Source organism: Thalassophryne amazonica, chromosome 6 (genome assembly GCF_902500255.1).
Source record: "Thalassophryne amazonica chromosome 6, fThaAma1.1, whole genome shotgun sequence".
In the NCBI taxonomy this organism is placed as follows: Eukaryota; Metazoa; Chordata; class Actinopteri; order Batrachoidiformes; family Batrachoididae; genus Thalassophryne; species Thalassophryne amazonica.
In genome coordinates, this window is record NC_047108.1 from 129,353,247 (window position 1) to 129,380,289 (window position 27,043).

General features: G+C 41.1%; 1 protein-coding gene across 1 annotated transcript in view; it reads right to left on the reverse strand.

Annotated features, from left to right (window-relative positions):
• cs (citrate synthase) overlaps nucleotides 1–27,043 on the reverse strand; it is a 59,649-nt gene that overhangs the window by 19,098 nt on the left and 13,508 nt on the right. The window contains exons 2-4 of the mRNA XM_034173451.1: nucleotides 15,725–15,772; nucleotides 15,033–15,140; nucleotides 13,120–13,185 (exon numbers count right to left, since the gene is read on the reverse strand). Coding sequence (XP_034029342.1) covers nucleotides 13,120–13,185; nucleotides 15,033–15,140; nucleotides 15,725–15,772 — 222 coding nt within the window. The remainder of the gene's footprint in view (nucleotides 1–13,119; nucleotides 13,186–15,032; nucleotides 15,141–15,724; nucleotides 15,773–27,043) is intronic.

Below are 27,043 nucleotides of genomic sequence, written 5' to 3' on the forward strand. Positions count from 1 at the left end.
GTGCCGCACTCCCCTGTTATACCTGCCCCCCCGGCTTTTTTTATTTAAAGCATTATTCTGAGCATACAGCCTTCTCCTAGGCCATGGTCGGCAATACTACTACTACTATTTATAATAATATTTTTAACAACTACAATGGTTAGATCATTACAGGGCTGTGGAATGAAAATTGTGAAATCTGAGGAAAATTTGCAGGGAGTCAGGGGGGCATAGGCCGCAGGAGCCAGTGTCTCAGGCCCCGTGGGATCCCAGAAACCAAATTAATTTTTTATCTAATGATACATTTTCTGCATCTCCTGGGGAAAAAAACAAAACAAAACAAAAAAACCTCTCAAAATTAGTGCATATTTAAATGACCCCGTATTCAACTTTTCATTTGAACAGTAATAATAAAACTCTGTTGTCAAAGCCAGTTTTTCCAGCTACATCTTCTGGTTCTTCCTGAGTAGATGTGATCTTCAGAGAGCCATTCATGCTTTCATCAGATTCAGACTTGATTACTGTGTTGCACTTGACGCTGGTGTTAACCAGTCTTCTCTTGCATGCCTCCAACTTGTGCAAAATGCTGCTGCTTGTCTTTTAATGAACACTTCCAGAATTAAGCATATTACACCTGTACTTTACTCACTCCACTGGTTTACAGTTCTTTTTAGAACTGATTTTAAAATTTTAATGTTTGCTTTTACAGCTTTTAATGGCCTTGCACAATCTTACTTGCATGAAACTGTAACTCTCCACACACACAGTAGAACATTAGGGGCATCTGGTCACTTTACTTAGATGTTCTGAGGTCAAAATATAAACTTTGGGGTGATCATGTTTTTTTTGGTGGCTGAACCCAGACTGTGGAACAAGTTACCTCCTAATTTATGCAGTATTTCTGACCCAGCACTTTTAAAATCAAAGCTCAACACTTATTCATTTAAAATGGCTTTGAACACCTGGTGGCATTGTGACATGTTTTGTTTGTATATGCCTTTTTTTAATTCTATTGTCTGTTTTATTTTTGTGACTTCTTGTTCCTTGCCTCTCCGGGAACCATCACCTTATCATGGTGGAGAGGTTTGTGTGCCGCTATGACCCTGAAGCTGTGTTGTCTGGAGCCTTTGTGCTCCTGGTAGGTTCTCCCATAGCAAATTGCTCTCAGGCGAGAGGCCAGACTAAGAATGGTTCACAAGAGGTAGAAGAAATGTGACCCGGCCCGGAGGAAGCCCGGGGCCCTCATCTGGAGCCAGGGTGGATGTAGGGCTCGTCAGCGAGCACCTGGTAGCTGGGCTTGCCACGGAGCACAGTCGGGCACAGACCGAAAAGGAAATGTGGACCTTCCATCTCCACCCTGTGGGCTCACCACCCGCAGGGGGAACCGCCGATGTCGGGTGCGCTGTCCTTTGGGTGGCAGTGAAAGACGAGGGCCTCGACGGACCAGACCCGGGTAGCAGGGGCTAGCTCTGGGGGTGTGGAACGTCACCTCACTGTGGGGGAAGGAGCCGGAGCGATACCAGTTAGATCTAGTGGGCCCAGGCACAGCCTCAGCTCCGGAACCACTCTCCTTGATAGGGGTTGGACCTTATTCTTCTCGACATCCTGCACCCACTGCAGTTCACCTACAGGCCCAACATTGGGGTAGATGATGCTGTCATCTACCTACTGCAGCGAGTGCTCACCCACCTGGAGACAGGCGGGAGCGCTGTGAGAGTCATGTTCTTTGATTTCTCCAGCGCTTTCAACACCATCAGACCGGCGCTGCTGCATGGGAAAGCTGGAGGACGCAGGTGTGGATGGACATCTTGCTGCCTGGACCACCGACTACCTCACTGACCGCCCGCAGTACATGCGGCTGCGCAGCTGTCAGTCTAAGGTGGTAAGGTGCAGCACAGGGGCCCCCCAGGGCACTGTCCTCTCGCCTTTCCTCTTCACCCTCTACACCTCGGACTACACCTACAACACGGACAGCTGCCATCTCCAGAAGTTCTCTGATGACTCCGCCATTGTGGGTCGCGTGTCTGAGGGGAAGGAGCTGGAGTACCGGTCGGTCATCACAGACTTTGTGGACTGGTGTGAGCGCAATCACTTGTGTCTCAACACCAGTAAGACGAAGGAGATGGTGATCGACCTCAGGAGGAAACCACCACCTCACCCACTGGTGAACATCCAGGGGGAGGACATAGAGACTGTGGACAGTTTTAAATATCTGGGTGTTCACCTCAACAACAAACCGGACTGGACTCACAACACTGACGCCCTGTACAAGAAAGGACAGAGTCGCCTCAACCTCCTGAGGAGACTGAGGAGCCTCTGCTCTCCTCTATGCTGTCGTCTGTTGGGTCCCGGGAAGCACAGAGTGGGAGAGAAAGAGACTGAACAAGCCGGTCAGTAAGTCCAGCTCTGTTCTGGGCTGTCCTCTGGACTCTCTGGAGGAGGTGGCTGAGAGGAGGGTGTTAGCCAAGTTCAAATCCATCATGAACAACTCCTCTCACCCTCTGCACCGGACTGTAGTGGAGCTGAGCAGCTTCTTCAGTGACAGACTGAGGTACCCTCAGTGCAAGAAGGAACGAAACTGCAGGTCATTCCTCCCTGCTGCTGTCAGACTGTACAATAACACTGTGAAATAAACACATGCAATAATATGTCCACAAATCACGTGCAATAACAACTTGTTTACAAATCCCAGCACTAGTGTCACCTTATCACATCTAAACTCCACTTCACATATTGTAACTAAGATGCTCCTATCTTTTTTCACAATTCCAATCATGTTTATATTATACACATACATATACATACATACATATACACATACATACACATACGTATACACATACATACACATACATATACATACATACACATACATATACATACATATATTGTATTGTATTGTAGTTGTAGTCTTACACACCTCTCTGCAGCTTCTCTCCCCCTGCCATCCCCTCATTACCCCATCCCCGTAGAGATGGTGCCTGCTCCCAGACCACCAATAACCAGTAAAAATCTATTTAAGCATAAAAATTCAAAAAGAAAAAATAATATAGCACCTTCAACTGCACCACAGACTAAAACAGTTAAATGTGGTCTATTAAACATTAGGTCTCTCTCTTCTAAGTCCCGGTTAGTAAATGATATAATAATTGATCAACATATTGATTTATTCTGCCTTACAGAAACCTGGTTACAGCAGGATCAATCAATCAATCAACTTTTTTCTTATATAGCGCCAAATCACAACAAACAGTTGCCCCAAGGCGCTCCATATTGTAAGGCAAGGCCATACAATAATTATGAAAAACCCCAACGGTCAAAACGACCCCCTATGAGCAAGCACTTGGCCACAGTGGGAAGGAAAAACTCCCTTTTAACAGGAAGAAACCTCCAGCAGAACCAGGCTCAGGGAGGGGCAGTCTTCTGCTGAGACTGGTTGGGGCTGAGGGAAAGAACCAGGAAAAAGACATGCCGAGAAGGGGGGCAGAGATCGATCACTAATGATTAAATGCAGAGTGATGCATACGGAGCAAAAAGAGAAAGAAACAGTGCATCATGGGAACCCCCCAGCAGTCTACGTCTATAGCAGCATAACTAAGGGATGGTTCAGGGTCACCTGATCCAGCCCTAACTATAAGCTTTAGCAAAAAGGAAAGTTTTAAGCCTAATCTTAAAAGTAGAGAGGGTGTCTGTCTCCCTGATCTGAATTGGGAGCTGGTTCCACAGGAGAGGAGCCTGAAAGCTGAAGGCTCTGCCTCCCATTCTACTCTTACAAACCCTAGGAACCACAAGTAAGCCCGCAGTCTGAGAGCGAAGCGCTCTAATGGGGTAATATGGTACTACGAGGTCCCTAAGATAAGATGGGACCTGATTATTCAAAACCTTATAAGTAAGAAGAAGAATTTTAAATTCTATTCTAGAATTAACAGGAAGCCAATGAAGAGAGGCCAACACGGGTGAGATATGCTCTCTCCTGCTAGTCCCCATCAGTACTCTAGCTGCAGCATTCTGAACCAACTGAAGGCTTTTTAGGGAACTTTTAGGACAACCTGATAATAATGAATTACAATAGTCCAGCCTAGAGGAAATAAATGCATGAATTAGTTTTTCAGCATCACTCTGAGACAAGACCTTTCTGATTTTAGAGATATTGCGTAAATGCAAAAAGGCAGTCCTACATATTTGTTTAATATGCGCTTTGAATGACATATCCTGATCAAAAATGACTCCAAGATTTCTCACAATATTACTAGAGATCAGGGAAATGCCATCCAGAGTAACGATCTGGTTAGACACCATGCTTCTAAGATTTGTGGGGCCAAGTACAATAACTTCAGTTTTATCTGAGTTTAAAAGCAGGAAATTAGAGGTCATCCATGTCTTTATGTCTGTAAGACAATCCTGCAGTTTAGCTAATTGGTGTGTATCCTCTGGCTTCATGGATAGATAAAGCTGGGTATCATCTGCGTAATAATGAAAATTTAAGCAATACCGTCTAATAATACTGCCTAAGGGAAGCATGTATAAAGTGAATAAAATTGGTCCTAGCACAGACCCTTGTGGAACTCCATAATTAACTTTAGTCTGTGAAGAAGATTCCCCATTTACATGAACAAACTGTAATCTATTAGACAAATATGATTCAAACCACCGCAGCGCAGTGCCCTTAATACCTATGACATGCTCTAATCTCTGTAATAAAATTTTATGGTCAACAGTATCAAAAGCAGCACTGAGGTCCAACAGAACAAGCACAGAGATAAGTCCACTGTCCGAAGCCATAAGAAGATCATTTGTAACCTTCACTAATGCTGTTTCTGTACTATGATGAATTCTAAAACCTGACTGAAACTCTTCAAATAGACCATTCCTCTGCAGGTGATCAGTTAGCTGTTTTACAACTACCCTCTCAAGAATCTTTGAGAGAAAAGGAAGGTTGGAGATTGGCCTATAATTAGCTAAGATAGCTGGGTCAAGTGATGGCTTTTTAAGTAATGGTTTAATTACTGCCACCTTAAAGGCCTGTGGTACATAACCAACTAACAAAGATAGATTGATCATATTTAAGATTGAAGCATTAAATAATGGTAGGACTTCCTTGAGCAGCCTGGCAGGAATGGGGTCTAATAAACATGTTGATGGTTTGGATGAAGTAACTAATGAAAATAACTCAGACAGAACAATCGGAGAGAAAGAGTCTAACCAAATACCGGCATCACTGAAAGCAGCCAAAGATAACGATACATCTTTGGGATGGTTATGAGTAATTTTTTCTCTAATAGTCAAAATTTTGTTAGCAAAGAAAGTCATGAAGTCATTACTAGTTAAAGTTAATGGAATACTCAGCTCAATAGAGCTCTGACTCTTTGTCAGCCTGGCTACAGTGCTGAAAAGAAACCTGGGGTTGTTCTTATTTTCTTCAATTAGTGATGAGTAGAAAGATGTCCTAGCTTTACGGAGGGCTTTTTTATAGAGCAACAAACTCTTTTTCCAGGCTAAGTGAAGATCTTCTAAATTAGTGAGACGCCATTTCCTCTCCAACTTACGGGTTATCTGCTTTAAGTTACGAGTTTGTGAGTTATACCACGGAGTCAGACACTTCTGATTTAAAGCTCTCTTTTTCAGAGGAGCTACAGCATCCAAAGTTGTCTTCAATGAGGATGTAAAACTATTGACGAGATACTCTAACTCCCTTACAGAGTTTAGGTAGCTACTCTGCTCTGTGTTGGTATATGACATTAGAGAACATAAAGAAGGAATCATATCCTTAAACCTAGTTACAGCGCTTTCTGAAAGACTTCTAGTGTAATGAAACTTATTCCCCACTGCAGGGTAGTCCAACAGGGTAAATGTAAATGTTATTAAAAAATGATCAGACAGAAGGGAGTTTTCAGGGAATACTGTTAAGTCTTCTATTTCCATACCATAAGTCAGAACAAGATCTAAAATATGATTAAAGTGGTGGGTGGACTCATTTACTTTTTGAGCAAAGCCAATAGAGTCTAATAATAGATTAAATGCAGTGTTGAGGCTGTCATTCTCAGCATCTGTGTGGATGTTAAAATCGCCCACTATAATTATCTTATCTGAGCTAAGCACTAAGTCAGACAAAAGGTCTGAAAATTCACAGAGAAACTCACAGTAACGACCAGGTGGACGATAGATAATAACAAATAAAACTGGTTTTTGGGACTTCCAATTTGGATGGACAAGACTAAGAGACAAGCTTTCAAATGAATTAAAGCTCTGTCTAGGTTTTTGATTAATTAATAGGCTGGAATGGAAGATTGCTGCTAATCCTCCACCCCGGCCCGTGCTACGAGCATTCTGACAGTGTGACTCGGGGGTGTTGACTCATTTAAACTAACATATTCATCCTGCTGTAACCAGGTTTCTGTTAGGCAGAATAAATCAATACGTTGATCAATTATTATATCATTTACCAACAGGGACTTAGAAGAGAGAGACCTAATGTTTAATAGACCACATTTAACTGTTTTAGTCTGTGGTGCAATTGAAGGTGCTATATTATTTTTTCTTTTTGAATTTGTATGCTTAAATAGATTTTTGCTGGTTATTGGTGGTCTGGGAGCAGGCACCGTCTCTACGGGGATGGGGTAATGAGGGGATGGCAGGGGGAGAGAAGCTGCAGAGAGGTGTATAAGACCACAGCTCTGCCTCCTGGTCCCAACGCTAGACAGTCACAGTTTGGAGGATCCAAAAAAATTGGCCAGATTTCTAGAAATGAGAGCTGCTCCCTCTAAAGTGCGATGGATGCCGTCTCTCCTAACAAGACCAGGTTTTCCCCAGAAGCTTTGCCAATTATCAATGAAGCCCACCTCATTTTTTGGACACCACTCAGACAGCCAGCAATTCAAGGAGAACATGCGGCTAAACATGTCACTCACGGTCTGATTGGGGAGGGGCCCAGAGAAAACAACAGAGTCCGACATTGTTTTTGCAAAGTTACACACCGATTTAATGTTAATTTTAGTGACCTCCGATTGGCGTAACCGGGTGTCATTACTGCCGACGTGAATTACAATCTTACCAAATTTACACTTAGCCTTAGCCAGCAATTTCAAATGTCCTTCGATGTCGCCTGCTCTGGCCCCCGGAAGACAATTGACAATGGTTGCTGGTGTCGCTAACTTCACATTTCTCAAAACAGAGTCGCCAATAACCAGAGTTTGATCCTCGGCGAGTGTATCGTCGAGTGGGGAAAAACGGTTAGAGATGTGAACGGGTTGACGGTGTACACGGGGCTTCTGTTTAGGGCTACGCTTCCTCCTCACAGTCACCCAGTCAGCCTGCTTTCCCGACTGCCCGGCATCTGCCAGGGGGGAACTAACGGCGGCTAAGCTACCTTGGTCCGCACCGACTACAGGGGCCTGGCTAGCTGTAGAATTTTCCACGGTGCGGAGCCGAGCCTCCAATTCGCCCAGCCTGGCCTCCAAAGCTACGAATAAGCTGCACTTATTACAAGTACCGTTACTGCTAAAGGAGGCCGAGGAATAACTAAACATTTCACACCCAGAGCAGAAAAGTGCGGGAGAGACAGGAGAAGCCGCCATGCTAAATCGGCTAAGAGCTAGTAGCTGCACTAAGCTAGCGGATTCCCAAAAACACACAAAGTGAATAATGTGCAAATAATCCAGAGGTGATTCAGCAGAAGGAGTGCCCCAATCAAGGCACCAAACAGGCCATGAAGCAGCACAGGCAACGCACGACAACAGCGAACGCACGACAACGGTGCTAAAATAAAATAAAATAAAAAATAAATAAAAACGAAAGCGTTAGCAAGCTAGTTAGCTTGCCAACGCTAATGAAAGTTAGCTGATAAAAGTGCTCTGTCGCGATGTTTCGACCGTTAGAGGTCTTCCTTAGGCGTTGGAGCACAGTAAAAAAGTTAAAAAAAGTAAAAAGGTAAAAAAGCAAAAAAGTCTTGAAAAAGACTGTTAGTTCAAGTCCAAAGCAGCAGGTAGCAGTCTCTGTGTAAACAGTCCCAACAGAGAGCCAAAATTCTGATGCAATCTCACTCCGAATGATGAATATGTTAGTTTAAATGAGTCAACACCCCCGAGTCACACTAACTGCCAGAATGCTCGTAGCATGGGCCAAGGCGGAGGATTAGCAGCAATCTTCCATTCCAGCTTATTAATTAATCAAAAACTCAGACAGAGCTTTAATTCATTTGAAAGCTTTGACTCTTAGTCTTGTCCATCCAAATTGGAAGTCCCAAAAACCAGTTTTATTTGTTATTATCTATCGTCCACCTGGTCGTTACTGTGAGTTTCTCTGTGAATTTTCAGACCTTTTGTCTGACTTAGTGCTTAGCTCAGATAAGATAATTATAGTGGGCGATTTTAACATCCACACAGATGCTGAGAATGACAGCCTCAACACTGCATTTAATCTATTATTAGACTCAATTGGCTTTGCTCAAAATGTAAATGAGTCCACCCACCACTTTAATCATATCTTAGATCTTGCTCTGACTTATGGTATGGAAATTGAAGACTTAACAGTATTCCCTGAAAACTCCCTTCTGTCTGATCATTTCTTAACATTTACATTTACTCTGATGGACTACCCAGCAGTGGGGAATAAGTTTCATTACACTAGAAGTCTTTCAGAAAGCGCTGTAACTAGGTTTAAGGATATGATTCCTTCTTTATGTTCTCTAATGCCATATACCAACACAGTGCAGAGTAGCTACCTAAACTCTGTAAGTGAGATAGAGTATCTCATCCTCATTGAAGACAACTTTGGATGCTGTAGCTCCTCTGAAAAAGAGAGCTTTAAATCAGAAGTGCCTGACTCCGTGGTATAACTCACAAACTCGCATCTTAAAGCAGATAACCCGTAAGTTGGAGAGGAAATGGCATCTCACTAATTTAGAAGATCTTCACTTAGCCTGGAAAAAGAGTCTGTTGCTCTATAAAAAAGCCCTCCGTAAAGCTAGGACATCTTACTAATCACTAATTGAAGAAAATAAGAACCCCAGGTTTCTTTTCAGCACTGTAGCCAGGCTGACAGAGTCAGAGCTCTATTGAGCCGAGTATTCCTTTAACTTTAACTAGTAATGACTTCATGACTTTCTTTGCTAATAAAATTTTAACTATTAGAGAAAAAATTACTCATAACCATCCCAAAGACGTATCGTTATCTTTGGCTGGTTTCAGTGATGCCGGTATTTGGTTAGACTCTTTCTCTCAGATTGTTCTGTCTGAGTTATTTTCATTAGTTACTTCATCCAAACCATCAACATGTCTATTAGACCCCATTCCTACCAGGCTGCTCAAGGAAGCCCTACCATTATTTAATGCTTCGATCTTAAATATGATCAATCTGTCTTTATTAGTTGGCTATGTACCACAGGCTTTTAAGGTGGCAGTAATTAAACCATTACTTAAAAAGTCATCACTTGACCCAGCTATCTTAGCTAATTATAGACCAATCTCCAACCTTCCTTTTCTCTCAAAAATTCTTGAAAGGGTAGTTGTAAAACAGCTAACTGATCATCTGCAGAGGAATGGTCTATTTGAAGAGTTTCAGTCAGGTTTTAGAATTCATCATAGTACAGAAACAGCATTAGTGAAGGTTACAAATGATCTTCTTATGGCCTCATCTCTGTGCTTGTTCTGTATTAAAGGCACTGCGCTGCGGTGGTTTCAATCATATTTATCTAACAGATTACAATTTGTTCATGTAAATGGGGAATCTTCTTCACAGACTAAGGTTAATTATGGAGTTCCACAAGGTTCTGTGCTAGGACCAATTTTATTCACTTTATACATGCTTCCCTTAGGCAGTATTATTAGACGGCATTGCTTAAATTTTCATTGTTACGCAGATGATATCCAGCTTTATCTATCCATGAAGCCAGAGGACACACACACCAATTAGCTAAACTGCAGGATTGTCTTACAGACATAAAGACATGGATGACCTCTAATTTCCTGCTTTTAAACTCAGATAAAACTGAAGTTATTGTACTTGGCCCCACAAATCTTAGAAACATGGTGTCTAACCAGATCCTTACTCTGGATGGCATTACCCTGACCTCTAGTAATACTGTGAGAAATCTTGGAGTCATTTTTGATCAGGATATGTCATTCAAAGCGCATATTAAACAAATATGTAGGACTGCTTTTTTGCATTTATGCAATATCTCTAAAATTAGAAAGGTCTTGTCTCAGAGTGATGCTAAAAAACTAATTCATGCATTTATTTCCTCTAGGCTGGACTATTGTAATTCATTATTATCAGGTTGTCCTAAAAGTTCCCTGAAAAGCCTTCAGTTAATTCAAAATGCTGCAGCTAGAGTACTAACGGGGACTAGAAGGAGAGAGCATATCTCACCCATATTGGCCTCTCTTCATTGGCTTCCTGTTAATTCTAGAATAGAATTTAAAATTCTTCTTCTTACTTATAAGGTTTTGAATAATCAGGTCCCATCTTATCTTAGGGACCTCATAGTACCATATCACCCCAATAGAGCGCTTCGCTCTCAGACTGCAGGCTTACTTGTAGTTCCTAGGTTTTTTAAGAGTAGAATGGGAGGCAGAGCCTTCAGCTTTCAGGCTCCTCTCCTGTAGAACCAGCTCCCAATTCGGATCAGGGAGACAGACACCCTCTCTACTTTTAAGATTAGGCTTAAAACTTTCCTTTTTGCTAAAGCTTATAGTTAGGGCTGGATCAGGTGACCCTGAACCATCCCTTAGTTATGCTGCTATAGACTTACACTGCTGGGGGGTTCCCATGATGCACTGTGTTTCTTTCTCTTTTTGCTCTGTATGCACCACTCTGCATTTAATCATTAGTGATTGATCTCTGCTCCCCTCCACAGCATGTCTTTTTCCTGGTTCTCTCCCTCAGCCCCAACCAGTCCCAGCAGAAGACTGCCCCTCCCTGAGCCTGGTTCTGCTGGAGGTTTCTTCCTGTTAAAAGGGAGTTTTTCCTTCCCACTGTCGCCAAGTGCTTGCTCACAGGGGGTCGTTTTGACCGTTGGGGTTTTTATGTAATTATTGTATGGCCTTGCCTTACAATATAAGGCGCCTTGGGGCAACTGTTTGTTGTGATTTGGCGCTATATAAATAAAATTGATTGATTGATCAATATAATAATTGATCAACATATTGATTTATTCTGCCTAACAGAAACCTGGTTACAGCAGGATGAATATGTTAGTTTAAATGAGTCAACACCCCCGAGTCACACTAACTGTCAGAATGCTCATAGCACGGGCCGGGGCGGTGGATTAGCAGCAATCTTCCATTCCAGCTTATTAATTAATCAAAAACCCAGACAGAGCTTTAATTCATTTGAAAGCTTGTCTCTTAGTCTTGTCCATCCAAATTGGAAGTCCCAAAAACCAGTTTTATTTGTTATTATCTATCGTCCACCTGGTCGTTACTGTGAGTTTCTCTGTGAATTTTCAGACCTTTTGTCTGACTTAGTGCTTAGCTCAGATAAGATAATTATAGTGGGCGATTTTAACATCTACACAGATGCTGAGAATGACAGCCTCAACACTGCATTTAATCTATTATTAGACTCTATTGGCTTTGCTCAAAAAGTAAATGAGTCCACCCACCACTTTAATCATATCTTAGATCTTGTTCTGACTTATGGTATGGAAATAGAAGACTTAACAGTATTCCCTGAAAACTCCCTTCTGTCTGATCATTTTTTAATAACATTTACATTTACTCTGATGGACTACCCAGCAGTAGGGAATAAGTTTCATTACACTAGAAGTCTTTCAGAAAGCGCTGTAACTAGGTTTAAGGATATGATTCCTTCTTTATGTTCTCTAATGCCATATAACAACACAGTGCAGAGTAGCTACCTAAACTCTGTAAGGGAGATAGAGTATCTCGTCAATAGTTTTACATCCTCATTGAAGACAGCTTTGGATGCTGTAGGGTTTGTAAGAGTAGAATGGGAGGCAGAGCCTTCAGCTTTCAGGCTCCTCTCCTGTGGAACCAGCTCCCAATTCAGATCAGGGAGACAGACACCCTCTCTACTTTTAAGATTAGGCTTAAAACTTTCCTTTTTGCGAAAGCTTATAGTTAGGGCTGGATCAGGTGACCCTGAACCATCCCTTAGTTATGCTGCTATAGACGTAGACTGCTGGGGGGTTCCCATGATGCACTGTTTCTTTCTCTTTTTGCTCTGTATGCACCACTCTGCATTTAATCATTAGTGATCGATCTCTGCTCCCCTCCACAGCATGTCTTTTTCCTGGTTCTCTCCCTCAGCCCCAACCAGTCCCAGCAGAAGACTGCCCCTCCCTGAGCCTGGTTCTGCTGGAGGTTTCTTCCTGTTAAAAGGGAGTTTTTCCTTCCCACTGTAGCCAAGTGCTTGCTCACAGGGGGTCGTTTTGACCGTTGGGGTTTTACATCATTATTGTATGGCCTTGCCTTACAATATAAAGCGCCTTGGGGCAACTGTTTGTTGTGATTTGGCGCTATATAAAAAAAAAAATTGATTGATTGATTGATTGAATCTGGTGTTGCCCATTTTGTAAATTTTCCTAGAAAAACTCCTGTGTACTGTAGACAATCATTAATACTCGAGCGATTTTGTGTCTGTTAGAGTTTTACAAACAGGGAGATGTGGTAAATATTTCCACTTTACACTTTTGAAAATTTGCCTACAAACATGTTACTTATAAAAATAAAGTCCCCAGTGTAAAGTTTTAACAGTATTTCATATTCATACAGAACTGATACTACAAGTGAATACTGAATTGAGAACTGACTCAATAGCAGATGAGTGGTTCCATCACTCCCTACATTTGTAATGCATTACAGACCACCCAAGTAGGTTGAGTCAGATCAACTGGATTTGTTTAGTTCCTAAAGGATATTTACTTTTGTATCTTTTTTTTTTTTAATCCAAGGAAATAAACAAGTCCAACTGACCTGACACAACCTAATTTGATACCATGACCTGGATGACTGAGAATCTCCAGAACATCAGACCATGTGATTTCATCTGTACAGATGTGTGATAGGAAACAGGACACACCCACAACACCTACAAGGCTGCATATCTCTCCGAGTCAAAGGATTACAACTAAAGGATTAATGTCAAGAAAATGTTTTTGCTGTGACTGATCATCAAACCCACCTCCTCAGGATCCAACACAGAGGTCTCATAGACCAGACCCTTCATTCCCCTCATACCTCCATAGACCTGTTGATGAAAACCAACACATTTCAGGTTCAGCTACAGTGCATCTACTGGTACTAGATGGTTCAGAGTAATCATCTATCTGCTGCACCAGGAAGAAACATTATTTCTTTTGCAAGCAGCTGGAACCAAAGAAAACCTCACCTCCAATCAGATGTGAAGAAATTCCGGCCAGATACCACAGATCTCTGCAGTTTTCCTGCACTCCGCTCTATATCATTTTTCAAAAGGCATCACGAAATCTATACATTTAAGTGCCTAATACTGCTTACATAAATTTTACTGAAATGCATACATAAATTATAGTATATGGTGTTACTGTGTAAGTCAGCTTTTTCATATTTAGTTATCCTGCTTAATGTGTGTTCTATTAGAACACAGTTATTATTTTGCACATTTTCACCTTTCCTTTGCAGTTACCGTATCCCAATCTACATGTTTATTTAATGATTAGAATTGTGATATACTGCAAATTTATGGGTTCCCTAAACCCAGCTGACCTGATTTAAAAGCTGGAACTCCAAACAGACCCAGTTGTGTACTAGCTTGGATATTGCAAAAAATAAATAATAATTTATATATGTCCAGGTAGAAACTGTGATTCTACCAGTGGAGATTGCGATTGAAGTCTCTACCAGTAACTAATGTGTGTCAAAATAAAATGATTTTTTTTTTCCCCTGAATGGAACTTTACATGTTTGTGCTTGAATCGGAATAAAATGCATGATATTGACCATTTACGTTTCCTGTGTTTTTGCCTTTACTTACTGAGTACTACTTTGACAACATTTGGATCAGAGTTTCTACCAGTAAAGACTGCAACAACAGATATCAACTACACTTTTAAAAAAGTAAACATTGATCAGAAATGTAATAAAATGTTAAAGTAAACATTGATCAGAAATGTAATACAATGTCAATCGGTAAGTCATAGTCATATTTTGCTATATTCAGCAATTAAAATAGTGCAGACATTATGATCGCAATCTCTACTGGTAGAAACTGCAATTCTATGAGATCGCAGTTTCTACCTTGACACATACACATATAACCAGCAAGAATTCTGGCTCTCACAGACCTGTTAGTTTTTTTTTTTAAACACCCTCCTATTCTGCACTCTTTACCTGTATTAATTGCACGTGTTTGAACTTGTTGCCTGTATAAAAGACACCTGTCTGCACACCTAATCAATCACACTCCAACCTATCCACCATGGCCAAGACCAAAGAGCTGTCTAAGGACAGTAGGTATAAAACTGTAGACCTGCACAAGGCTGGGATGGACTACAGGACAACAGGAAATGAGTAACATCATCATCGGAGGGAGTTTTTCATTGCCACTGTCACCTGTGTGCTTGTTCTAGGGGTTGGTAAGTTTAGACCTTACTCATGTGAAGTGCCTTGAGGCAGCTTTGTGGTGATTTGGTTTGAAACTGAATCCAAATCCCCATGGCAATTGAAATCCAGTCAAAGGTGAAGGTGATAATGTAGCAGCTGCAACAGAATGTGTCCAAAGATGCAGGTGTGTGTGTGTGTGTGTGTGTGTGTGTGTGTGTGTGTGTGTGTGTGTGTGTGTGTGTGTGTGTGTGTGTGTGTGTGTGTGTGTGTGTGTGTCATGTGAGATTGGAAACTTAAAGGAAAGCTTTGAGTGATCTGAATTGTTGGCAGGTAAAAATCAGGCTGGGCATAATTTGCTGATGCCAAAATACTGTATCAAATCCATACCATGGCTGAATACTTAACCTTGCTTCCAAATTATTCTTTCCAGACTCACAATTGAAATTGTACAGGATTTGTGTGTAACTGGCCTTCTATTGTGATCCTACTTTGTTAAACCAGTCACATTCTCACCATGTCAACAGTAATCTCTCCTATGGCTGTTTTGCCATATTGCTGTTTAAAGTTCCTGATCCTGTTCTGTTCTTTGGGGATAAGATCTGCCAGAACATCTTTCAGATTCTGTTTTTAAAAAAGAGAGAGATTAGGACAGTTATATATTAAGTCTTCAAATACTTTTTGTTGTAAATAAAAGTTATTATGTACCATTAATATTTACAATTCTTTTACTAAAAATACACAGATTTACTACAGTACAGGGTGACCCCCGCCCAAAAAAACCCAGAACCCATGAAAATTGTAATAAATCCTACAGAGGCCCATCAAATAATTTATTGGACATAAACTTCAGTCTGTGTACAACCATTCCCCAAAAGTTTCAGTTACCTTGGTCGCTTTGCATAAAAGTCATGTTGGGGAAGACTACTGTTCCAACCATCTTCCCCAACTTGTCTAGGTCAAGTAAGGAAAAGACATTTTGCCTGGAGGCCTATTTCGCCAACAAATCATACCATTTGGAGCATAATTTTGAGAACATTACTTTTATACAAAGAGACCAAGACAACTCTAACTTTGGGGAAGGATTGTACACAGACTGAAGTTTACCTTTGTAGAATTTATTACAATTTTTACGAGTTTTTTTTTTTGGGGGGGGGGGGGTAATCACCCTGCATAACAACCCACTGATGTGATCAGTGTGTACTTACTGTTGATGCACTTGCATGTCGAGCAGCCACAATGAAGTAGGTGCCATTCTGTTTAGAAGAAAATAATAACAGTATTAGTGATGGTACAATAAATCACAACTAAACTAAGTAATGAAAGAAAGAACAAAAGAAAGAAAATAAAAATAAAGTATTTTTAGGATATTGTCCCTGTTCAGTTAGGGTATTGCGAAGACTTTGTGTCCATCCATCTGTCCATCTGTGCTCAGCATAAGTCCAGTCCTATCCGGTTGTTAAGTGTGATGTAGCGCATCATGTGATTTTCAACTTCCGGCTCCAAACAAAAAAGGCGCGCTGTCATTAACATTGAGAACTGCACTGAAACGCTCTGATCAGGCTGCACACGGGCAACAGCATTAACAATGCAACATAAAACTCTTTGTATATTGTGCCTTAAACTCTCTTGGATATATTAACTGGGTATTTAAATGTTGTTGCTGCGTTTGTTTTATGTAAAAATGTCAGAAGCTCAGGTCGTTTCTTCGTTATTTTCAATGGGAGTTGCTGTGAGCTGCAACTGCTTCCTGTTCATGTCATTCGGGGGGAAAGTCAAGTTTGCTCTTTAACGTCCTGTTTATTGTCCTTTACAACGCCGTTTGTCCTCTTTTTTCCAGAGTAATATATATATATATATATATATATATATAAAAAAGATGTCTGAAATTCGGTTTGCGTTTACTAAATTCCACGCAGGTTAAACAGACACGGATCATTGGTAGTATTTAACAATTTTTCAGGGTCTCATGGATGCAGTTTCTTATTAACATAATGAAAACATTAAAAATTACATTTTAGTAGTACAGTGGAACCTTGATCTACAAGTTTAACTTGTTCCGTGACCAAGCTCGTAAGCCAATCTGCTCATATTTCAAACGAATTTCCCCCATTGAAAATAACTAAAGTAATTTTAATCCATTCCAGCCTTGTAAAACAAATCACTCTAAATTATGAAAAAAAAAATTTATTAAACAGATGTATATTTTACCTGTGCATAATAAAATATATAAAGTAAAAGAAAAAAGTTTTATTAAGTGATCTTACCTTAGAAACAAACAAATGCGGTTAACGGACGTGGAGGCGGAGAAGGGAGGGACGGAGGTTTGCGCACACTGTTAACACAAACTAAACTTAAACTGTAGATCCTTAAAGGGATCATACAGACATAACTTTCATTGTAAACCTTCAGGTCTTTGGACCCGGAAACAGATTTATCACATGATGCGTTACATCAGAGCTTAACAACCGGATTATTGCTGGGGTCTTCAAAGTCACAGGAAGCATTCTTGGAATACAGACCTTGGACAAGTTCAAAGATGGCTAAACTTGACCTATTCTAAGGGGTCAAAAGGTCACATTCTTTCTACAGACTTTCATTGATTACATGCTTATACGGCCAAGGGTATTTTAGCATTGCGTTATATTTGAAATATGCAATCATAATAAACACCCCAAATATTGAGAGTTAAAAAAAAATGTGTTATGGCTCGTAATTTTGGCTGCAACAAAATGACAAGCTTCAATTAATTTCAACTATAGTGGAATTTGAGGAATTTTAATTAACAGGCCACCAGTTCCTGTTATCCATTCAGTGAAACCTCTAAACATATGAAATAACAATTAACACTAATATGTTTTAGCACATCACTTTATTATTATTACGTCTGCCAAGCATGTAATAAAATCATTGGCGTTTATTTGTCTGTCTGTCTGTTAGCAGGATTACGTCTAAACTACTGCACGGATTTTGACAAAATTTTCACCAGATAGATATCAGGCCATGGAAGACTCCATTAAATTTTGGAAGTTATCCGGATCCGGATCTAGACCAAGATTTCACTTTATATAGGCTTTGAAGGATTACGTCAAAACTACTTCACGGATTCTCACCAAATTTGCACAACAGACAAATATTAGGGCATGGAAGACTCCATTAAATTTTGGGGGTGATCTGGATACGGATTCTGGAACAGGATTTCACTTTGTAGACTTTTAAGGATTATGCCAAAACTACTTCACGGATACAATGTCACAATGTAAAACCAAGATCAGGAACACACTATTTTGTTTCATCTTGTGAATTAAATATCAGATTGCAACATCTTGATCAGTCGGACCATTCTGGATCAGTATGCAATTACTGCATTGCGTTGCGAAATCCAGATCCAGGTAAAGTCCGGGTCACAATGTGAATCACCTATCTTTTGAGTCCTTGTCAACCCTTGGCGGATGTCAGAAATGTTCGACTGATCTTGTTACAGGTTGTATCTGACTCATCCCGCAAAGACCAGTGAGCAACCTGACGCACATCACCGTTTGAAATAATTCATGCTGGCTAGAGGCATGGAAGGGAAATGGCGTAGTTCCAAATTAGAGGTGTTCCACCTTGCGTGGCGTGATGCTTAGATTATAAGCATGCACTACTGGCTACAAAGCGGACCTATTATTCTGATTTGATCAACAAAAACAAGCATAACAAAGTTTATGTTTGAAACTGTAGCTTCTCTCATTCATGGACGGCCACCTGTTATTCACTCTCCCTTTTCAGCACAGGACTTCTTGGACTATTTCAAGAAGAAAATTGAGGATATTAGGTTGAGCATATCTCAGCAGGCCTTGGTTCAACCATCGCATACGGCTATGGAGGTGGATGGTCCCACTGAGTTGTTACCCAGATTTACAGATTTTGATGGTGTCTCGCTAGGCGAGCTGACGAAGCTCGTTGCGTCTACAAACTGCTTATTTAATCCCATACCAACAAAACAGTTTAAGGACCTGTGGCCCACTCTTGGGCCGACTGTGCTGGAAATTATAAATCTCTCATTAACTTCAGGATCTGTTCCTAAATGTTTCAAGTCTGCAGTGATTAAACCATTGCTTAAGAAATCCAATCTCGACCCTAGTGTATTGAAAAATTATAGACCAATATCACATCTATCATTTTGTTCTAAAATCCTGGAAAAAGTACTTTTGCGACAGCTCGTGGACTATCTTAATAATCTTTTTGAACCACTGCAGTCTGCTTTTAGAAAATATCACTCCACAGAGACAGCACTTTTGCGAGGAATGGACTTGGATACCACTACAGTCTTGGTGCTGTTCAGGTTCAGGTTCCTTTATTCGTACCCGTAGGTAAATTAGGTTTGCAGTTCAGAAAAGAGGGGCATCCCCAAACCATGCACTCATACATACAATACAACATGAATAAATAAACAGTAAAAACAAACCAGGACTTGGTGTTCAGAGTCAATTGTTCTTAGTGGCACTGATTTTTGTTTAGCACAGATATTGCTGCAGGAACAAAACTGTTTCTAAATCTCTTTGTTCTACATTTTGGAACAGAAAATCTCTGAGCAGACGGCAGGAGCACAAACAGAGAGTTCAGAGGGTGGGATTGGTCCTGACTGATACTAGAGCCGAGCCGCTGTAACTGTCTGATGTACAGTGAGTCTAGGCTCAGCTGTGGTTGCCTAGTCTGCTTACTCGCCCATGTAACTATCTTGTTTAGAGAGTTCCTGTTCGTCATAGATAATGACCCAAACCAAGCCACTAAAGAAAATGATAAAACTGACTCAATAAAAGCACGATAGAACAAGGATATAAGAGTTCGATCAACATTAAAAACAGCCAGTTTCCTGAGACCGTACAGGCGCTGCTGTCCTTTCTTGAAGACTTCCTCGCAGTTGGCTACAAAGGTCAGTCCAGAGTCAATTACAGTTCCAAGGTATTTGTATGTGGTGACCTGCCCCACAGTCTCACCTTTGATTGAGGTGGTCATGCTATGAGTTTGACCACTCTTCCTGAAGTCCATGACCATGTCCATGGTTTTGGACACATTTAATATGAGGTGAGAGGCCTCACACCACTCAACAAAGTCATTGACAATCAGCCCATGGCCACTTTCCCCATCCTTCAGCAAGCTCACAATGACAGAGTCATCTGCATATTTTAAAATGAATCTGTTCTCATACTTGCTTTGACACGTTTGTATACAAAATATACAGCAGTGGTGAAAGAACACACCCTTGTGGAGAACCAGTGGAAGTGCAAACAGGATCAGATAAAACACCACTGACTCTTACTCTGTGTCCTGTCAGATAAAAAGTTCAGAATCCACCCCACTAGATTCTTACTCAAGTTAAAATGATCTAAAAGCCTATTAGTTAAAATATGGAGCTGGATAGTGTTAAAAGCCGAGGTAAAATCCACAAATAAAAGCCTGGCATGGGCTCTGTGCCCATCCAGGTGGTTCAAAACAAGATTCAGTAAAGTGGCTGTGGCATCCTCAACTCCCCTGTGCGGCCTGTATGCAAACTGTAAAGGGTCAAACTCCCCCTCCACCAACCGTAAGATTTCAGTTCGTACAAATTTTTCAAGGATTTTCATTACAATTATGTAAGTGCAACAGGCCTATATTCATTCAAGGTCTTTGGGCAACTAGATTTGGGGACAGAGACTACATCAGCTTCTTTCCATATTTTTGGAATAGTTTGTTCCTTCAAAGACATATCAAAAATTGAATGAAAGATAGGGCTGAGTACTGATGCACATGTTTTTAACAGATGCCCACACACTCTGTCAGGACCTGGACTTTTGTTAACTTTAATTTTGTAAAAGGCTTTTTCTACGTCTTTTAGTTCAATATTAAAGTGCTGAGTATCCACAAGCTCATCCTTCAGTTCCTGAATCTCAGAGTTAAAATCCACAGTGTTAAAACGGTTATAAAAACTGTTAAAAGCACTGGCTAACTCAGTGTCAGAGCTAAAAGCTTCCAACCACAGATGGCTCTTATTCTTAGTGCCCCCCGGGCTACAATGGTTTTCATGCTAGACCATGCGGAGCCCATCCTGTTGGCAGCCACATCCTCCTCCAATTTGGCTGTATGGGCTCTTCTTGCTTTAGCAATTTCAGCTCTAAGTTCACTGGTAGCTTCTTTTTGAGCTGTCACACTTCCCTGTTTAAAAGCCCGAGTTCTTTTGTCCAAGGCACCTTTAACTGCCCTAGTAACCCAGGGTTTGTTGTTAGGATACATCCTTACTGTTTTCACAGGTATAATCATATCCCTGCAGAATGTTGCACAGGAACAACAGACGTCTGTCAGCTCATCAAGACTGTCACAGGAGCTTTTAAAAACATCCCAGTTTGTGCACTCAAAACATTCTTGGAGGCATTGTATAGAGTCCTCAGTCCACACTTTCACCTCCTTTGTCTCAACCTTTTCTCTTCGCAACATATTTTTATATGTTGGAATAAGATGCACGCAGTTGTGATCCGCCAATCCAAGCGGGGGAAGCAGGACGGATTTATACGCATCTTTGATGGACCCATAACATAGGTCCAGCGTCTTATCCCACCTGGTGGGACAGGAGACTTACTGTTGGAAATTCTGTAATGTCTTTTTGAGAGACGTCTGTTGAAGTCTCCCATTAAGAGCATTGGCGCATCGGGGGAAACAGACTGCATTTTCTGCACTGTTTCAAATATAGTGCTACATGCTGACACCGCGTTTGCTTTGGGGTAAATGTACACAATACACAGAAACAGTTGGGGGAACTTGCGGGGCAAATAGAAGGGGCGCAGGGATACGCACAGGAGCTCAATGTCGGGCATACAGCTATGGGCCCTGACAGTTATAGATGTACAGTACCTCTTATTGATGTACACACAGACTCCTCCTTGCCTTTTCCCCGTAACTTCAGGGTCCCGGTCCAGTCGAATGGGCACACCAAAGTCCCCCACAGCCAGATCGCTGTCTCGGTCCCGTGAGCCAAGTCTCAGAGAACGCCAGGATACAGCAGTCTTTAAAATCCTTTTGGAAACGAGTGTTGCCCTGTAACGCGTCAAGTTTATTCCTCAGTGAGCGAACATTTCCCAGAATGACAGAGGGTAGAGGAATCCGTCATAGCTGCTGTCTCTTGAAGCGCTGTTTAACGCCTCCTCGCTTGCCTCTTTTTCTTCCTTTAAACGTTGATCCTCCACAGGTATGAGGCAGAGGTCTCAGTAGAAAGTCTGGTATGTCCCGCAGAACGTCATACCTTCTGATCTGGCTGAAAGACTTTAATTCCAACAGCTTCTCGCGTGCGTACTGCGTCCTAGCTTGGCCGGCTGCCAAGCTAAGACTTGCTAACAGCAACCACATAAGAGTCTCCAACACGACAAACTGCCTCAGATCCATGATTGATCTCCACACTTGGACACACTCTTCATAAAACAATCAAAGCTGGCACTTTAGAACCATAAACCAACGTTTAAAACATACATCAACATTCACTCAGAGATGCCACTTTCACGCTGCTGGTCGCTGCGTGCGCATGCACCCACCAATGCCCCAATGTTGGATCTTAGTGCTGCATTTGATACTGTGGATAATCATATTTTACTCAATACGCTGGAGAATCAGTTTAGGATTACGGGAACTGCCCTTGCATGGCTGACGTCATACCTGTCCAGTTGTTCTTACTGTGTGTTGTGCAATGGCACATCTTCTGATCTTAGGGATATGAAGTTTAGGGTTCTGCAGGGATCCGTTTTAGGCCCCCTGCTTTTTTCCCCTTTATGTAGCACCCCTTGGGAATATACTGCAGAGTTTTGCCTTTCATTGCTATGCTGATGACACCCAATTGTACGAGGTCTGATAGAAATGTATCCAACCTTTTTATTTTTTTCAAAAACCTGATGGATTTGAATCACGTGTGCTTGCATGAGCAACCTTGAACCTTCGTGCGCATGCGTGAATTTTTTCACGCCTGTCGGTTGCGTCATTTGCTTGTAAGCGCCTTTGTGTGAGGATGGGTGGAGTCTCTCGTCGTTTTTTCTTTGCAAGGAAATGGCGGATCAACTGGAGCAGCGCGACTGCATCAAATTTTGCCAGAAACTGGGCCGACAGCCAGGTGGAACCATTCGGATTATTCAGACGGCTTTCGGTTGACGATCCTCTGGGCATCACACAGATTAAGGAGCGGTACAACCGGTTTAAAGACGTCCGCACAACGGTGGAGAGCGTGCCACGCTGCGGTCGGCAATCAACATGCTGAAATGACCAGATCATTTCCAAAGTGAACGCTGTGGTGATGTTGGGACCGTCGTGTGACTGTCGAGAAATTGTGGAAGAGGTGGACATCAGCACTTTTTTGGCACATTCCACTGTGACAGAAGATTTGCCATGAAAAGAGTTTGCAGCGAAATTCATCGGCACGAAGATGTTGGCACAGCAAAGCGCCTAAGTGTTGAAGTCTCACAGGACATGTGACATGCCCACCTCGTCCACAATTTCTCGGATAGTCACTTGACTGAAAAGCCACCGAAAGCCGTCTGAATCTTCCGAATGGTGTAAGAGCTGGGCATGTCCCCAGCATATCCTGTGAGACTTCAACACGAAGGTTCAAGGTTGGCTCATGCAAGCACACGTGATTCAAATCCATCGGTTTTTGAAAAAAATAAATAAATAAATAAAAAGGTCGGATACTTTTTCTAACAGACCTCGTACATGCTGATAACTGCTGGTAATTCATTCACATAAAATCTTTGGAAGATGCCTTGCATCAGTGAGAAGCTGGATGTCTAGTAACTCCTACTTTTAAATTCTGATAAGACTGAAGTGATGGTTCTTGGTTCTAGCGACGTATCGGCATCAATTTGATCAGCTAGCACTCAGCTTAGGTTTGTGTGTTATACATCATACGGATAAAGTGAGGAACCTTGGGGTAATTTTTGATCCTATGTTGTCCTTCGACCTCCACATTAGAGACATTACTAGGACTGCTTTCTTCCATTTGAGAAATAAAGCGAAGAATCGTCCCATCCTGTCTATGGCTGATGCTGAGACTTTGATTCATGCATCTTCTAGATTGGACAATTGTAATGCTCTATTTTCTGGTTTACCGCAGTCCAGGATTAGGGATCTTCAACTGGTTCAAAATGGGAGGTGATGGTCTAGTGGTTAAGGTGCTGGGCTTGACTCCAGAAGATCATGGGTTCAAATCCCCACCTCACTGGAAAATCACTAAGGGCCCTTGGGCAAGGCCTTTAATCCCCTATTACTCCCGGTGTGTAGTGAGCGCCTTGTATGGCAGCACCCTGACATCGGGGTGAATGTGAGGCATAATTGTAAAGTGCTTTGAACGTCTGATGCAGATGGAAAAGCGCTATATAAATGCAGTCCATTTACCATTCAAAATGCTGCTGCCAGGCTTTTGACACAAAGCAGAAAGTTTGACCACATTACGCCCGTTTTGGTATCTCTGCACTGGCTTCCAGTCGCTGCAAGATCGGATTTTAAGGTTCTGTTATTAGTTTATAAGATTGATCATGGACTTGCTCCTCCCCATCTGGCTGACCTGGTAAGGCCCTATGCACCAGCTTGGGCCCTGCGTTCTCAGGGTGCAGGACTTTTATGTGTTCCCAGGGTGAATAAAAAGTCTGCCGGTCACACAGCTTTCTCCTACCGTGCCCCAGCTCTGTGGAACAATCTCCCGGCACACATACGACATACTGTGGAGACTTTTAAATCACATTTAAAGACTCATTTGTTTTGCTTGTTTTATCATTAGTGTTATGTGTTTTTTATTCCTGTATTCTTTTATGGTTTTGTCTTTTTAAATTTTTAATTCTGTTTTTTTTCTGTTTTTATAATGTTGTGTGAAGCGCCTTGAGACAATCTCATCGTGAATTGGCACTATATATAAATTAATAAATTTGGTGTTTGCATTTGTTCTACAAAGTTTGAAAAAACACAAACAAAATGTTAACACTTTTCTTTATAGCAGTTCTTTAATTTCAGAAATGGAACAGAAACAACCACAAATCAGAAAAAGTTGGGACTGGATGTAAAATGAGGATAAAAATAAAAATATTGCACTATTCCCAGTTTCTCCACTCACACCCACAGAAGCCAAAAAAAAATCTTCCAGAGTTGTGTCTTGGTGGCTTCGATAACTTGTCTTCTTCCAGCATGGACATTTCGTTTTTGAGAACTGCCTACCTGACACAGATTTACCATAAAGTACCACACTGTTTGTATTTCTGAATGATTGATATAAGAGCGTGTTCACAATGCTGGGCATCAAAACCAAATACCTTCAATTCAAGTTTCAGAAACAGACAAAACTCATTTTTCAAAGAAATTATTGGCCTTATTGTTTTGCCACTGCTCTGAGAAATCTGTCAAGACAAATTCAGGTGGCTGGTGTGTAGGGATGGGTATAGAGAACCGGTTACCGATACCGATTTCTTAACGGTACTGCTGATGCTGTGCAACAATCTACCTGCTAAAATTAATCAGGCAAGTTATATTAAGATTTGTAACACTAAACTTAGGACTTTTTCTTATCTCAGCTCCCCACAGTAAATAATGGTGAGTAATTTTATTCTTAAAGTTTTTAATGATTTTCTGATTTTAAATATGTGGTTTTATTGACTTTTATTCTAACATTATCAGACTGCATCATTCATGCATCATATCTTAGATCTTGTTCTGACTTATGGTATGGAAATTGAAGACTTAACAGTATTCCCTGAAAACTCCCTTCTGTCTGATCATTTCTTAATAACATTTACTCTGATGGACTACCCAGCAGTGGGGAATAAGTTTCATTACACTAGAAGTCTTTCAGAAAGCGCTGTAACTAGGTTTAAGGAGATAATTCCTTCTTTATGTTCTCTAATGCCATATACCAACACAGTGCAGAGTAGCTACCTAAACTCTGTAAGTGAGATAGAGTATCTCGTCAATAGTTTTACATCCTCATTGAAGACAACTTTGGATGCTGTAGCTCCTCTGAAAAAGAGAGCTTTAAATCAGAAGTGCCTGACTCCGTGGTATAACTCACAAACTCGCAGCTTAAAGCAGATAACCTGTAAGTTGGAGAGGAAATGGCGTCTCACTAATTTAGAAGATCTTCACTTAGCTTGGAAAAAGGGTCTGTTGCTCTATAAAAAAGCCCTCCGTAAAGCAAGGACATCTTACTACTCATCACTAATTGAAGAAAATAAGAACAACCCCAGGTTTCTTTTCAGTACTGTAGCCAGGCTGACAAAGAGTCAGAGCTCTATTGAGCAGAGTATTCCTTTAACTTTAACTAGTAATGACTTCATGACTTTCTTTGCTAATAAAAACTATTAGAGAAAAAATTACTCATAACCATCCCAAAGACATATCGTTATCTTTGGCTGCTTTCAGTGATGCCGGTATTTGGTTAGACTCTTTCTCTCCGATTGTTCTGTCTGAGTTATTTTCATTAGTTACTTCCTCCAAACCATCAACATGTCTATTAGACCCCATTCCTACCAGGCTGCTCAAGGAAGCCCTACCATTATTTAATGCTTCGATCTTAAATATGATCAATCTATCTTTATTAGTTGGCTATGTACCACAGGCTTTTAAGGTGGCAGGAATTAAACCATTACTTAAAAAGCCATCACTTGACCCAGCTATCTTAGCTAATTATAAGCCAATCTCCAACCTTCCTTTTCTCTCAAAAATTCTTGAAAGGGTAGTTGTAAAACAGCTAACTGATCATCTGCAGAGGAATGGTCTATTTGAAGAGTTTCATTCAGGTTTTAGAATTCATCATAGTACAGAAACAGCATTAGTGAAGGTTACAAATGATCTTCTTATGGCCTCAGACAGTGGACTCATCTCTGTGCTTGTTCTGTTAGACCTCAGTGCTGCTTTTGATACTGTTGACCATAACATTTTATTACAGAGATTAGAGCATGCCATAGGTATTAAAGGCACTGCACTGCGGTGGTTTGAATCATATTTATCTAATAGATTACAATTTGTTCATGTAAATGGGGAATCTTCTTCACAGACTAAGGTTAATTATGGAGTTCCACAAGGTTCTGTGCTAGGACCAATTTTATTCACTTTATACATGCTTTCCTTAGGCAGTATTATTAGACGACATTGCTTAAATTTTCATTGTTACGCAGATGATACCCAGCTTTATCTATCCATGAAGCCAGAGGACACACACCAATTAGCTAAACTGCAGGATTGTCTTACAGACATAAAGACATGGATGACCTCTAATTTCCTGCTTTTAAACTCAGATAAAACTGAAGTTATTGTACTTGGCCCCACAAATCTTAGAAACATGGTGTCTAACCAGATCCTTACTCTGGATGGCATTACCCTGACCTCTAGTAATACTGTGAGAAATCTTGGAGTCATTTTTGATCAGGATATGTCATTCAAAACGCATATTAAACAAATATGTAGGACTGTTTTTTTTGTTTTTTTTGCATTTACGCAATATCTCTAAAATTAGAAAGGTCTTGTCTCAGAGTGATGCTGAAAAACTA